This window comes from Sceloporus undulatus, chromosome 6, assembly GCF_019175285.1.
Source record: "Sceloporus undulatus isolate JIND9_A2432 ecotype Alabama chromosome 6, SceUnd_v1.1, whole genome shotgun sequence".
Taxonomy (NCBI): domain Eukaryota; kingdom Metazoa; phylum Chordata; class Lepidosauria; order Squamata; family Phrynosomatidae; genus Sceloporus; species Sceloporus undulatus.
The window spans coordinates 115,882,248-115,897,578 of record NC_056527.1 but is presented as its reverse complement, the minus strand read 5'-3'; the positions used below and the strand labels follow the sequence as shown (position 1 = coordinate 115,897,578).

The 15,331-nt window shown below is 43.6% G+C and overlaps 1 protein-coding gene across 1 annotated transcript; it reads left to right on the top strand.

Annotated features, from left to right (window-relative positions):
* Nucleotides 1-4,450: 4,450 nt before the first annotated feature.
* LOC121935788 (transcription factor HES-7.1-like) lies at nt 4,451-14,579 on the top strand. Its single transcript, XM_042477670.1, has 4 exons — nt 4,451-4,531; nt 6,882-6,977; nt 8,911-8,989; nt 13,448-14,579. The coding sequence occupies exons 1-4, from the start codon at nt 4,487-4,489 to the stop codon at nt 13,906-13,908; spliced, it is 681 nt and encodes a 226-aa protein (XP_042333604.1). The 5' UTR covers nt 4,451-4,486; the 3' UTR covers nt 13,909-14,579.
* Nucleotides 14,580-15,331: the final 752 nt, after the last annotated feature.

The window sequence follows — 15,331 nt, the reverse complement described above, 5'->3', positions numbered from 1 at the left end:
GTGGCATGGTGGGCAATTGTCTATAGAAGCCTCAGAAAAAGCATGTATCTTAACATTTTTTTAAAAAATCAGCAAATTTTTTTCGTTTGTTGTGTTGTCTTCACTTTTTTTTAAAAAAGTGCCCCCTCCATTTGAAATTTTGTCCTACATTGTCCTGGCTTATTTATTTAATTAATTTTTAATTTTTATGTATTTATTTATTTTTTTGGCTTCGGCCCCCCAGTGTCTGAGGGACAGGCAACCCGGCCCCCGGCTCAAAAGGGTGGCCTACCCTGATCTAGAGAGTGAGCGTGTCGGTCTGAAGAACCCGTCTGCGTATTTGCGGCGTAGTGGCTGGCTTCCCTACCCGCTTCTTTGGTCTCGCGGAGATGCTGGGAGAGGGCAACGGAGAAAGAAAGAAGAAGAAGGAGGAATGAAAGAGGGGAAGAAGGCGAAGAAAGGAGGCAAGGAGGGAAGGGAGGGAAAGAAAGGGAAGTAGGGAAAGAAGTAAGGGAACGAGAGGAGAGGGTGATGGAAGGGGGGGAAGAAAAAGGAAAGAGGAGAGAAGAGAGAAAGAAAGCGGAATGTCAAAAGAGGGGGAAAAAGGGGGGAAGAAGAAAACGGGCGAAAGAAGAGAAACAGGGGGAAAAAAGGAGAGGGAGAAGGGGAAAGGAAGAGGAAGGCGAAGAGAAAAAGACAAAGGAGGGGAAACGGGGGAAGGGAAGGAGAAGGAAGAGAGAAAACAAGGAAGGAGGAAGAATGAAGGAGGAGAAAGAGAAGGGAGCGGGGGAAAGAGGAAGAAGGGGAGAGAAGGGAAAAAATGGAGGAAGGAAGAGAAGAGAAAGGGAATGAGAGAAACGGGAAGGGGGACGACAAGGAGAAGAGAGGAGAAAGGAGAGGAAAGAAGAAGAAGAAAAGAAAGAGAGGGAGAGAAGAAAAGGGCAACAGAAAAAGGGAAGAGGAACAGAGAAGGGGAAGGGGAAGAACGAAAGAAACCGAGTGAAGGAAGAAAAGAAGGAGGAGGAACCGAAGGGGAGAAAAGAGACAAAGTGGGAGGATGGAGAAAAAGGGAGTGAAGGAGGAGGAAAAACCAGAGAAAGAAAGAGGAACGAAAGACGAAGAAAAAGAAAAAGGGGAACGGAAAGAAGGAGAGGAGGAGAGGAAGAAGAAAGAAGAGGAGAAGGGGAAAGAAGAAAGGGAGAACAAAGAGGGAGGAGGAAAGAAGGGGAAGAAGGAGGGAGAAGGGAGGAAAAAGGGAAAGAAGGGGAGGAGACGGAGAGAGAAGGGGAAGGGAAAGGTTCATTCTATTCACTGCTTCCCCATATTATATATATGCTTGCCAATTTAATTCTTCCAATTTTTTAAAAATCAAACCAGTGAAATAAGAAGGATCTCAGAATTGCTTTCAGTCCCAGATTGCTGTCAATCACACCAGCAGTGTAATGCAGCTGCCAAAAAAACCAATACAGCTTCAGGCTACAGTACCAAAAATCATGGTTCCCAAGGAATGGAAAGTGTGAATCCCCAAGACATCATCCCATTTTATTCCACAATAGTCAGGCTTCGTCTGGTATACTGTTGTCCTGCTTGTAAGAAAGATTCGATGGACAAAAGATAAAAAGTTCAGAGGAGGGTCCAGGATAGGAAAACATGGAGGGGAAGGTTCATGAAAACGGATATGTTCAGTCTGGGTAAAGAGGCTGTGGGGGTGAGGGAACATGCCACAGTTCATGGGATTTTGCTCTATAATACAGTACTATCATTCTATATAATTTTCTATATATAAAATAAGGGGACTCAAGGGTCATTCTATCTTTCAGGAATCAATACCTAATGGATTCAATGGAATCAAGTGTGGTGGAGTCTCCTTCCTTGGAAATCTTCAACACAGAGGCTGGCTTCCTGAGCAGAATGGGGATGGACTGGATGGCCCTTAGGGTCTCTTCCCATTCTACGATTCTCATGACCATTCAAGAATCCCTAGCATTGATTTCATTAGGATCCATAGGTATAGGTATCCATAGGTATTGATTGCATTGATAGCATGGAATTCAAGAATCCCTACCTAATGTATCTCTGATAAGTGGCCATATAACCTAGCTTAAGAGGAGTGTCAAACCATCTCCTTTCGGAGTCCCTTCTGCTGTTGAATAAATCTTGCCCTCAAGAAAATCTTTTTCATGTTCAGATAGAATATCCTGTTTTGTCATTTGAATCTGCTGGTTGGGATTTTTTGAGACTAACTGAAAGAAAGAAGTTGGCAGCAAGCTACCGATCTCTCTTATACGGAGTCTACAGACTAAGAATTCAACAATATAGCTGGGTTAGTCTGTAGAATCAGTCTGTAGGAGATCTTGTAGCACCTTTGAGACTCACTGAAAGGAAGAAGTTGGCAGCATGGCTTTCATGACTTCAGTCAAAAAGCATCTGGGAAAGTAGAATGAATCTATGAAAGCTCATGCTACAGACTAACACAGCTATACGATCTTTGCAGAAGGCAAGACTGAGAGGTGACATAGAGCAATGTCCTGATGGTAAGAGGCATTTGGCCATCAAATGACTGCTTGGATGGTGAGGAGCTCTTTGAACAGAAGCTACAGGGCCATCTTTTGGGACTGCTTTAGTTGTGTTTTCCTGCATGGGCAGGGGGTTGGTCTGGATGACCCTTGGGGATCTCTTCCAGAATTAAGATTCTATTAACCTTTTGTATCAAACATTCAACTTACCCTGTGCTTATATTATATATATATAATTGGATCCCACCAAGCACATTTGTCATACTTTGTGATCCCATAAAAAGGGGAAAGGGGAAGGAGAAGGAATCTTGGTTTACTTTTAAGACGAACTGCTATCTATTTTAGCTTGAGCTTTCATGGAGATCAGTTTGTGAAGTTCATGCTAAAATGTATATCAGTTGTGATAAAGTGCACTAGATTCTTCCCCCTTTCCCTTTTTCCTTTTTAAGCTACAAACTTAACTGACAACACTATTTCCATGATCATTTATGGTAGAAGAAGTGACAATCCTTCATCCTTCTAGACTGCAATTGGGTCCCTCTCCGTTTCTCCTCAGGACCACAAAATCCTGTGAGGTAGATCAGGCCGAGAGAAAGTGAGAGAGTGACTTGACAGGGTTTGGCTACCAGGGCTGGGAGGCCAAATGAGGCACTGTCCTTTCTCAAATAGGAATTGGCTCCCTAAAGGAATTTTTCCTTGGGTTCCCCACATTTTGACCATTGCAGAACTTCAAACTTGAGTTGGACATTTAGGAACAGAGTTTAGGCATCCAAAGAAAAGGGGAATGTTTGCTTGCATACTGGATATTTGGAGATGCGTCTAAAACACAATTTTAGATGAGTCTAAGCATGAGAGACTCACTTTGCTTTGTATATCCCTTATACATATAGCCTTAAGGTATTTTAAACACAAAATTTTGTGCCTGAAAAAAGTTTGTGTACACTGAAGCATCAGAATGCAAAGGTGTCACTATCTCAGCACACAACCAGTTGGGTAGTAGTGGCTTGAGTGTTTGGACCCTGACTCTGGAGCCAGACTTCGAATCCCAGCTTGGCCACTGGGTAAACCTACTGGGTGACCTTAGTGAGTCCCACTCTCTCAGCCTCAGAGGATGGCAATGCAAAAATCCCCTCTGAAGAAATGTGCCAAGAAAACCTCCTGACAGGTTGCCTTAAGGTTGCCGTAAGTCGAAACGACTTGAACGCACACCACAACAACTGCAATAACAACAGTAACTTTATACATACAGCTGAAAGCAGTTTTAAACACAACATTTTCACAATGTTGTGCATGAAACAAAGTTGGTGTACATTGAACCATCAGAAAGCAAATGTATCCCTGTCTCAGCCATCCCTGGTTTTGGAATATTTTGGATTTTGGAATTCCGTGAGGGAGACTTAACCTGTTACAATTAACAGAATTTGTCATCCTTTTCCTTTTTTTAGCGCAACAGGCCAACACAAACTTAATAATAATATAATAATAATAATAATAATACATCATACTAATAAATTAAAAACTTTTATTTATATCCTGCCTACTAGAACCAAGGCAGTTTACAGTAAAACAGTCCAATACATAATAAAATAACAGTACAGAATAGTCCCAGGTTCTACCCTCCCTTTGGCCCCTGGTCCAGCTAAAGGCAAGGAAGAGGAGGAGACCTTGGGTTGGACAGAGCTGGCTTCCCTTTGCAAAGGCTGGGCAAGAGCACCAAGTGTGTGGGACACGCTCCAGGACCCAGGATGGAGCCAGGAGATCAAAGCAAAGGGGAGGGAGGTGTGAACTGTCCTTGAAGGGGCTTGAAGGGGGCTTGGGGGTGTGTTAGGGCAGCCAGGGGAAGGGAAGAGAGAGGCGTGGATGGGACAGAGGGGTATAAAACAAGGCCTCATGCCTTTGAAGAGGGAGACAAAGAGAGAAACATTGTGCCCTGCAAAGGATCCAGGGAGCGTGGCCCAGACCTCCCTCCACTTGTGGCTTTCCAACCAGTTATGAAGATGACAAGCCAGAAATGGGAAAGCAAAGAGGAGAAGAAGGTAGGTTGGATGGCCTCAGAGTGGATGGGATGGGAAGGGAAGGGGGAGATGGTTTTGCTGCTCTCAACTCAGTTATGGAATGGGAAGATTGAGAAATTTGGCTTCAAGTTGCCAGGATGTCCATTTAGATCATTGGTTCTCAACCTGTGCGTCATGACCCCTTTGGGGGTCACAGGGGTTGCCAAAGACCATCAGAAAACACATACAGTGCGTCCTTTTTTTACTCGGGGATCCATTCCGGACTCCCCCACATAAAAAAAAACCCTTGTATACTCGAGCCCCATTGAAAGTAATGGGGCTTGTGCATGCGGTGGCAGCACATCAGCACCCCACTCATCTAAATGGAACATGCTGTCCCTTGCGCCCCACACGCTCCCACGCGGCTCCCTTGTATAGTGCATCCATGTATAATGCGGGTGCACTGTATTTCCAATGGTCTTAGGAACCGAGACTCCACAATTTTATGGTTGGGAGTCACAACAACATGAGGAACTGTATGAGGCATTAGGAAGGTTGAGAACCACTGATGTAGATGGACCAAAGCTAGCCTGATGCTGTGCAAGAACATGGTTGTTGTGTGCCTTTAAGTCATTTCTGACTTATGGTGGCCCTAAGGGGTTTTCTTGGCAAGTTTCTTCAGAGGGGATTTGCCATTGCCATCCTCTGAGGCTGAGAGCGTGTGACTTGCCCAGAGTCTCCCGGTGGGTTTCATGGCCAAGCTGGGATCCAAACTCTGGTCTCCAGATTCATAGTCGAATGCTCAAACCACTACACCAGAGCATGAACTCTGGCTAAAGCACCTTAGGAAGTGCTTTAATCTCTGCTTAAACAAACTCCAGTGAAAGATTCCACCATCTTAATTATATTTCGAAATTCCAAAAACTGAGGGAGCTGGTTCTGTAGAGTTTGGAGACGAGAAAACTCAAGGCAGACATAATGGCGATCTGTAAATATCTGAAGGAATTTCATACAGATGATGGAGCAAGCCTGTTTTCTGCTGCTCCAGAGACTAGGATACGAACTAGTGGGTTGAAATGACAAAAAAAGTGATTCTGTCTAAACATTAGGAAGCACTTCTTTATCATGTCCAAGAGTGGAACAGATTGCCTTTGAGGGAGGTGGACTCTTCATCTTTGGAGGTCTTTGGACAGAGGTTGCGTGGGCATCTCTCAGGAGTGTGTGTATTCCTGCATGCAGAGGGTTGGATTAGATGACGTTTTGGGCACCTCTGAATCCTATGATTCTATGATCATGGATATGGAAGAGATCACAAAACCCATCTGGTGCAACCCCCTGCCAATGCAGAAATTGGCATTGCTAGGGCATCCTCAGAGGTGCATTAATTTCTATTTAAAAACCTTCAGTGGAAGAGCATCTAGCACCTTCATAGAATTTGGAAGGTTCTCCCAAAAGCCACCTAGTTCAACCCCTGGGCAGTAAAGGGATCCACAGCTAAAATGTTCCTGTGAGGTGACCATTCAAATTCGGCTAAAGATTTTCAAGGAAGGAAAGTCTGCCATCTTCCAAGGGCATCTGTTCCACCCTCAGGAAGGTCTCCCTAATGTTGAGTCGGAACAGGAATGGAGCAATGGAGCAAGAGGAGTCAGGGCATCGTCCCTCCCCAAATAAAAACTCTGCCCCCCCCAATTAAATTTTCCTTCAATCCCCAAATTTCTAGCATTTGCGGAGAGTGAGATATTGAAAATCCTTCACTCTTACTGCTCTCATCTTTGCTGTGTTCGCTTTCTGTTGATCACTTTGGATGTATCCACACTGCAAAAATAAAACAGTTTGACATTACTTTAACTTTCATGGCTCCATCCCATGGAAACCTGGGATTTATAATTTGATGAAGCATTTAGCCTGGTCTAGTGATCTGGTGATACACCAAACTACAAATCGCAGGATTCTGTAGGACAGTCGTGGCAGTTTTAATATACCATTTTTGTATGCTTTTAATTGTATTGGTTTTTTTTTAAATATTGTAAGTCCTAGTTTTGGGGAAAGGATGTGATGATGATGATGATGATGATGATGATGATGATGATGATGATGATGATGATGATGATAGCAGCTAAAGTGGTGTCAAACTGTTTTGCTTCTGCAGTGTTAACCTACTTTTTTTCCTTTGGATGCTGAAAAGTTTTAAGTTAGAGCAATGCTAGAAATTTGTGGACTGCTGGAAAATTTCATGGCCCTCTTGGCCTAAGAAATGGGGTTTTCAGTTTCAAAAGCTCTCCCTTCTCTTTCCTGTCTTCCTTTTCTTTTTGTGTATTCTGCTTCTTTTCCACCCCTCCATCCCTCCTGCTTCTCCCATCACCCCATCCCACCCCTCCCTTGTTTTCTGTAGCTTCTGAAGCCCTTGATGGAGAAGCGACGGAGGGACAGGATGAACCAAAGTCTGGATCGACTCCGGGTTTTACTCTTTGAAGCCACGCAGGACGAGGTAAGAGAATTCTGAGATGTCTTGGGGTTGGCTTTTTGTTTTCCTCAATTTCAACTTTCTCATTTCTGAAAACTCATGCCATTCATCTTCTTGAACCTCATGGACAGACAATGAAGAGTCAACATTGGATGAACCCCTGCAACACAAGCTGCCTGCCTTGCACCTTAATGTGCATAGGAAGTGAAGAACCAACATAGTTTACCATTTGATGGCCATGATCTACTATTATGATTAAGATTGCTATCATTATGATTATTATGCTCTCAAAAATTTCAAACATGCTTTGAATTTTAGGCCAAGTATAGGTTACAAACAGCTATCAATAAATTGCAAACATGCTTTGAATTTCAGGCCAAGTGTAAGTTATAAACAGCTCTCAAAAAATTGCAAGCATGGGGCCAGGTGTAAGTTACAAACAGCTGTCATGCTTTGAATTTTAGGCCATGTATAGATTACAAACAGGACAGACTGTAATGCCTCTTTCATTCTTTAAGTGCTAAAACATAGAATGGCATGCCCTCCAATAGGCCCAATTTTGCAGGGACAGTCTCAATTAATCCTCTACCATCCCATTTTTCAACTGCTATTAAAATGTCCTGGTTTCTCTCTCCTCCTCTCACTCTCTCCCTTTGTCCTCAGCTTACTTCAGTTGCTGCAAACTGAGTTTAAAGTGTAAATGCAGTTAGGGGAGAAAAGAGGAAAGGACAGATTCTTAACCCTCCTAGGCTCAGTCAAAAGCAAACAGCTTCAGCCTCTCCTAACTTTGATGTTCATCCTCATTCATGCTTGCCTTATTGACCATGCTGCTATGTTGGTTGCTGCTACATTGCAATGCTTCTTCCATTCTTAAAACATGGAACGGCATACCTACCAATGGGCCCAATTTTGCAGGAACAGTCTTGATTAATAGCAATAGCAATAGCACTTACATTTCTATATCACTTCATGGTGCTAAGCACTCTCTAAGTCAGTGGTCCTCAAACTGTGCTCTTTAAGGGATTTTGGACTTCAGTTCCCAGAATCCTAGACTATTGGCCCAGATGGCTGAGGCTTCTGGGAGCTGAAGTCCAAAATCTCTTAAAGGGCACAGTTTGGGGACCAGTGCTCTAAGTTGTTCATAATGTGCTAGCCAATTAATCCACTGTCATCCCACTTTTTCAACTGCTATTAAAATGTCCCGGTTTCTCTCTCCTCTTCTCACTTTCTCCTTTTGTCCTCAGCTTACTTCCATTGCTGCAAAAGGATTTCTAAGTGCAAAAGTAGTTTGCATTCAGTTAACTCCATAGGGAGAAGAGGAGAGGAGGAGGAAGAACCTTGCCCTTCACAAGAGGCTCAGCCAAAAGCAAACTGCTGCAGCTTCTCCTAGCTTGTGTTTTCTTCCTCATTAATACCGGTTTCTGTCTTGACCACATTCTCCTGTTGCTTGGCTACAATTTTTGTCTGTTCAGTGTTGGAAAGAATGGAATTGCTTTTCATTTGCAGTATGCTGAAAGTCTTTTTTTAATGTGTTAAGTGAAAAATCAATTACAGCATATAATAATTCAAAGGCAATTCTTGTGCAGATAGATTTTTTGCAAGAGAGATGCTGTTGCTAAATGGAAAGGATTTACAGCAGTTGCATTCTCGACTTTATTATTCATTATTTCGTTGCCATTTCTGTTGGAATAATAGACCTTTTAGTAACATTAGCTTAGGACCTCATGCATGTTATTATTGTTATTATTATTATTATTATTCCTGTTATTTTTCTCCTGGCCCTTTCTTCTCCCTTTCTGGATGTTCCCCCAGTTTCTAGAAACTAGCTTCTCTCCTTTCCTCCCTCCTCCCCTTGCGTCAGAAAGTCAGTCGTGTGCAAAGAATATTTTATTTTCATTCCTCCTTCCCCCCTTTTTTCCTCTCCCCCTCTTCTTTTGTCTTGTTTTTCTCTCCGCAGAGACTTAAAAACCCCAAAGTTGAAAAGGCAGAAATTTTGCAAAAAACAGTTCAGTTTTTGAAGACTCAGCCTTTATCAGGTATAATCTTTCTTGTATCCTTTAATCTGCTTATTTAAATAAATACAACAATCATTTTTTAAAAAGATTGAAAAGCCTTGTAGGGAAAGGCTGGGGGGTTTTATTGCAAAAGGGAAGCCCCTCTTCAGAGGAGTGGGACTATGAATCCCATCGCCCCACTGCAATTCCCAGCAGACCTTAGCTAGGAGAGCTAATGGGGAGGAGGAATGCTGGGATTTGCTGTTCAAGCACATTTGGAGGGCCGAGATTCCCATAAACAATTTGCCTGGTGTGTGTGTATGTCTGCGTGAGAGAAAGAGAACGAAAGAGAATGACATTAGAAGTGTCTTGTGTGAAATACGGTTGAGGACAAAGAAAAAAAAATGCTATGTCATTTTTAATTAAGACATTTTAAAAAATTAAACATGATTTTGGCCAGAAACTTGAGGACCGGGTCTTTGATAATGATGAGGTCTGGGTGCCGGTTACTTTTTCATTTATGTACCTTTTAAACGTTGCTTTTAATGTGGCTGTGTTAAATATCGTCACGTGTCTTTCTTTGTGATGACATTTTGGATTTTGGAGCATTTTGGATTTTGAAATTCCAGATAAGGGAGGGATAAGAGATAAGGGACCTTGCTCTGATCCGGTGTGGCTACTCTTATGTCCTTAACCCCCACAGCCAGGCAAAGAGGTTACATCTCCAAGTGCAAGTATATCCATCAGTTTACACATGAGTAAACTGTACAGACATGTTATACACATGTGTTTGTGAGAAACACTTCTACATACACAGGACACACTCCTGGCCTATAGATTTATTTTGAAAAACAGTAACTGCATTGGTTGTTGTTGTTTTTAATTTTTACTTCATTCCTGCTTCCAGTATGGGTTTGAATGTTTCTTTCTTACTTCTTTTATTATACAGTATTTTCTTTGCAAATGTTATTTGCACAGATTTCTAGAAGGCAGCTACTGTTTTCCTCCTTAGTAGGGTCCCAGCACCTTCAACAGCTGCAGAGACAAGCAGAAGTGCAATGCGCTAAGCTTTCCCCAGGCCAGGCAATGTAATCATGGACGGTGGCGTTTTGTGGTTCCTGTGGCTGCAATGTGATCAATCTGCTCTGGATTTTAGTTTAAGCTTTAAAGAGCTATGGGGGTTGGGGGGCTGGAGTGGCTTTGAGGGGGATAAGATTCAGCCCTTTGGCTTGCTCCTTTAAAGTTTAGTCTGAAACCTGGAGTGGACCCATTGCCCTGCTGACATGGAAGCCAACAGCTGCTCATGATCACTTTACCTGTTGAGCATTTTTTTTGCAAAGAATGTAAACACTAACAGCATAATAAAATTAACATTTTCTCATATAAGAATGAAATCCCACTTCCCTACCCACGACTGTGTTCTGTGAACAACCAGCACTTATCCATGCATTTTTCTTCTTTCTTTCTTTCTCTTTCCCTCCTTCCCTGCTAAACCCATCCCTTTTCCCTCCCATAAAACCCCACTTCAGGTTCCTTTACTTGCCACCTCAAATGTCTGGCATTGTGGGGTAAGTAAAATGAGAGAGGGGAGTGTGTGTGGTTGTGAATGGCGTGATTCCCTTTGATTTTTGTACGACCAGATTTCCCCATAATTTTGCAGCCTATTGAACAGATGGATTAAAAGCAGAGGGGCTACCCACGTGGGTCTGAAAGAAATCCCAAAGTAGAGTTGCCATGTCAAACAAGGGACAGGGCTCCTGTCCCTTTAATGGTTATACAGAAGGGATTGTTCAGCACTTGTTGCTTGTTATGCCACTCAATTCTTTCCTCCCTCCACCAGCCTTTCATTTTCTTACAATTTCCATCTCTGTGATCAAAGTCATAGATCTAAGCATTTTTAATATGCTGGAAGTGACTGGAGGGCAAGTTGACCTGCTCTCCCCTTTCTCTCTGTTTAGCTGTCCATGCATGTTCAGGAAGGCAGCTACTCTTTACCTTGCCTGTTGTAGGCAGGCACACATGGCTACAAGAGAATTGGCTAGTCTTTTCTTGCTCAAGCTTTATTGTATTGCTCTTAGCAGACACACTGCTGCAGCATGGTTTCCTTTTCTGCATGGAAACTCTTGTGTCTCTCCATTTCTATCTTCACCATCCCTTGATGCTGATAGAAAAACCACAGAGTTGGAAGGGGTTCCATGGGACATCTAGTTCAACCTGGTGCTCAACAGAGGATCTCCAGCTAGAGCATCCCCAGAAGGGAGCTGTCCAGCCTCTTTTTGAAGAGGTCCAGAGAGGTCTCCCATTTCTTGAGGCAAGTGGTTCCTAAACTTTGGTCCTCCAGATGTTTTGGACTTAAGTTCCCAGAATTCCTGCCTGTTGGCCAATCTGGTTGGGGCTTCTGGGAGTTGAAGTCCAAAATACCTGGAGGACCAGAGTTTGGGATTCACCGCTCTAGGCAATCGGTTCCATTGTCCAGCTGCTCTGCTTCTCTCTGGCAGCCCTTGAGAAGGGTGACGATGCCACCCCACAGTCTTCTCTTCGCTATGCTGAACAAGCACAGCTCCTTCAACTTTTCCTCATATGCTTCATTCTCCATACCTCTAATCATCTTCATTGCCTTTCTTTGAACCTGCTCCAACCTGTCCATATCCTTCTTAAACTGAAGAGTCAAAAACTGATACTGCTAAAGGTTCTATATAGACAGAGGATGAGGAGGAAAAGGGCAGACCGGGTGGGTATATTATAAAAAGGAGTTTTGTTACCTTGAGTCAGACCATCAGTCCATTGGGTCCAGTATTGCCATCTTTGACTAACAGCAAGGGTTTCAGGCAGCATTTTGTCCTAGCTGTATCTGGAGATTGACTGGTATACCCTCTTGGTCAGGCCTGCACAACATACTGACCAGGGGCCGCATTCAGCCCACCAAAGGATTTTGGGTGGCCCACAAGAATGTGGAATGACTTCAACGTTCCTCCACTGCTTGGCCTCCTCCTGAGGAAAAAGCCATGTGGAGGAGGAAGACCAGCCAGAGGAGTTAATATATTAATAAATTAATATTTAATTAAACTCTATTTGCAGCCCAAAGAAATTGAACCTATTTTAATTATGGCCCCTACCTCCTATCAAGTTGTGCAGGTCTGGTCTTGATGGTCTTCCATCCAAGGAGGAAACAGCCCTGATGTTGCTAAGCTTCCCGAACCATCTATGTTCAGGGTGGTGTGGTGATATCAGACCAGGGAATGGTGGGAATTGTGCAGGCTTCTAGATGCTGTTGGATTGCAACACCCATCAGACCTAGTCAGGAGAGCCAATGGTGGGGAATAGCATCCAACAACCTCTGGAGAGCTACATGATTCCTCAGCCTCCCTCTCCCCACAACTGCAGTACTAGAGCTCTCTAGCTGAAAAACTTAAGTACAGTGAATACTTTAGACCTTTAAATGTTGGGACTGAAGTGGGGGGAGTGCTGGGAGCTGCAGTCCATCAACCTCTGGAAGTGGGCCACATGACTCCCACAGCACACCTAAATCCTGCACCTACTACAAATCCCAGGATTCAGTAGGATGTAGCCATAGGTGTTAAAGTGGCACCAAGACCAGTTTGCCAAGTTGAGCAAATAAAAACAGAACTGTGAGCAATGCAGCGTTGTGTGAAACAGCTCCCTTAGCTACTCCCACTTCTGCTCTTTCCAAGGTTGACTGAGTAGGATGGTGTGATTTGCTTAAGGTTCCTCCAAACCTGGAACCCTTCCAGATGTGTGGAACTATGAAGCCCATCAGGATAGGGACAATAGGTGTTGCCATCCAACAAATGAGGAGGGAGCCAGCATTGAGCAAGGACTGGATTGCAAATATAGAAAAAAATCAACAAAATGTTTAGTTGTTGACTGTCCTATTTGTCCAGAATCCCAGATCTTTAAGCAGCCGTGGGGAATGGACCATGTCCATGGGGTTGTGAATCCATTCCCAGGTTTTCCTCTGAGGTTTAAAGGAAATCTCTGAAGGGCTAAGCCCTATCCCCAAAATAGGTCCAGCACCTAAAGCTCAGATGAAAACCTGGTGTGGATTCACTGCCCAACAGAAATTGAAGTCACCAACTGTCGCTGCTTTTGCCAGCATTGGAGGAGCAGAAATGCAGAGGGAGAAACATTTTCTTGGTGCAGAAATGCAGCAATGTGTCATGTAATGAATTTCCACTGCTTCTCATTGCTACCTGAAAAAGTCTGCTAGAAGAAATTAACAGCAATGGGGAAATAATAACGCAGCACCAAAAGCATTGCAGAAAAGGCACAGTATTGCAGTATATTAACTGATATCTGTACTTTTGTTCAAGATCCATTTCCAGGGAGGCTGGATGCTCCAACGTGGCTTAAAAATGGGGCTCTGGTTTGGGGTGGCCCTTATAGGATCCACATTCCTAAGAGAAGTATGTTTCCAAGTTGGCATCTGGGACTCTAAATTGCCGTTGTTTATCTTTCCTTTTGGTTGACTCCACACCACAGAGACAAAGCACAAAGAGGACGCCTTCCTGCAGAGATACCACAGCGGCTACCGGGAGTGCCTGACGCAAGCCACCCACTTCCTCCGAGGGAGCCCTGGCATCTGCCAAGGCAAAAAGGCCTACCTGATGGAGCACATCTGCCACTGCATGGAAAAGATCACTGCCAGCCCCCGAGGGGAGCTCCCCAAACCTGCCCAAGCTGCATCCACCCCAAACTACGGTGACCTGCAACAGCACTACAGCCCCGATGTGTTTGCGGGGTGCAGCCCTTCTCCTGCATATGTTTTGCACCCGCCTCCGGCCAGTTATCCTACCCACCAAGGACTCCAGCCCTCTTGCATGAGTGGTTCAGGTCAGCAAGACGGTTGCGGCCGGTCGCAGCAAAACAAACTCTTGGAAACGCGCAATTCCGCAACAGTGCAGAGTCCGCAATCGCTCAACGTCTGGAGACCTTGGCCCTGAAGAATCCTTTTTTCTTCCTTTCTCTCTTTCTACAGTTCCTTTGTAAATGTCAAATTCTATATATATTGTATATAACGGGTTTTATGTTGGCAAAGATTGGAGGGGGGTCTCTTATCTGGGACGGTGGTGGATTTTTCTTGTGCTTTCTTAGGGAAACAAAAAGACTAGAGGTCGGAGAGAGTATGTTACAAATAATGTCATTACCTATTTAAAGAATATCTTTCTTTTTTTCTGTAAGTGGGAAAACAAAGATATATCCGCAGAATGCATGTTGAATGGGAATTAAGTTGCTTCATGGGTGTAACAAGGACAGTTTCCTGTAAAATGTAACTTTGAAGGTATTTGTATAGGAGTTTTTGCACAGTTTATGTCATTCTTTTATCAGTCTTAAAGATTTTTTAAAGCAGCATATGTAATGCCAAAGCATGAGCAATGAAACAAGGAATGCAACAAGTTACTTTTCCAGATGGCAATGACAATGAGTAATGAATGGTGGCCAATTACTTTTAAAAAGGCCACTTCCCAAGCTCAGAAAAGACAGTTTTGTCTTTAAATTTTAAAAATTCCTCTTTGTAATTAGGACTTACTGAATGAACCCAGATTACAAACATGGAACTCTGGAGCCTTATGGAGCAGTGGGTTTTGTGGTGAGAACAACGGGGTCTTGTTTTCAAGGTGATTTTCTTGTCCTCTGAATTTCCCAGGATTATTTTCTGGAGTGGAAGACATGGGTTTTATTTTGGGGAGGGGGGTTGGGGAGGGGAAATGGCAAAGTACATCTGGATCTTTGCTTGATTTGCAGCGAATGATTTAACACTGGGACTAAAGGACAGTGTGCAACATATACCCTTATTATTGTTTGTTTGTTTGTTTGTTTTAATCTTGGCCAAATCCTGGTTCTGTGAGCCAGAACTCAAGCAGCCTTCTCTGTCCATGACTTGTAAATGCATCCTAGCTGGCAGATGGGCTTTCATGTCATCTCAAGCACATTGTTCTTCAAAGAACTTAGCTTATGCATCTGATCATCCCTGATGTCCACATCGAACTTGGCACAGCCAGAAGGAATCAGCATGACAACTTATCCCTCAGGTGGCACATGCCAAGGGGTGGCAGTGGCCCACATCTCCCTGGACATTTCCCTATCTTGGAAGACACAGTTGCATGTGGCTTGCAGTTTGTCATATCCCTCTTAAATGCTGCATCCCCAGCATTTCCAGCTAACAATGCAGTTTGTTTTTGTAAAGTCCAAGGAGCAGGAAAGTGATAATGAAAGGTCATATCTTTTAACTCATAGAATCATAGAGTTGGAAGAGATCCCAGGGGCTATCCAGTCCAACCCCCTTCTGCCATGCAGGAACTCACAATCAAAGCACCCCTGACAGATGGCCATCCAGGTTCTGGTTAAAAACCTCCAAAGAAGGAG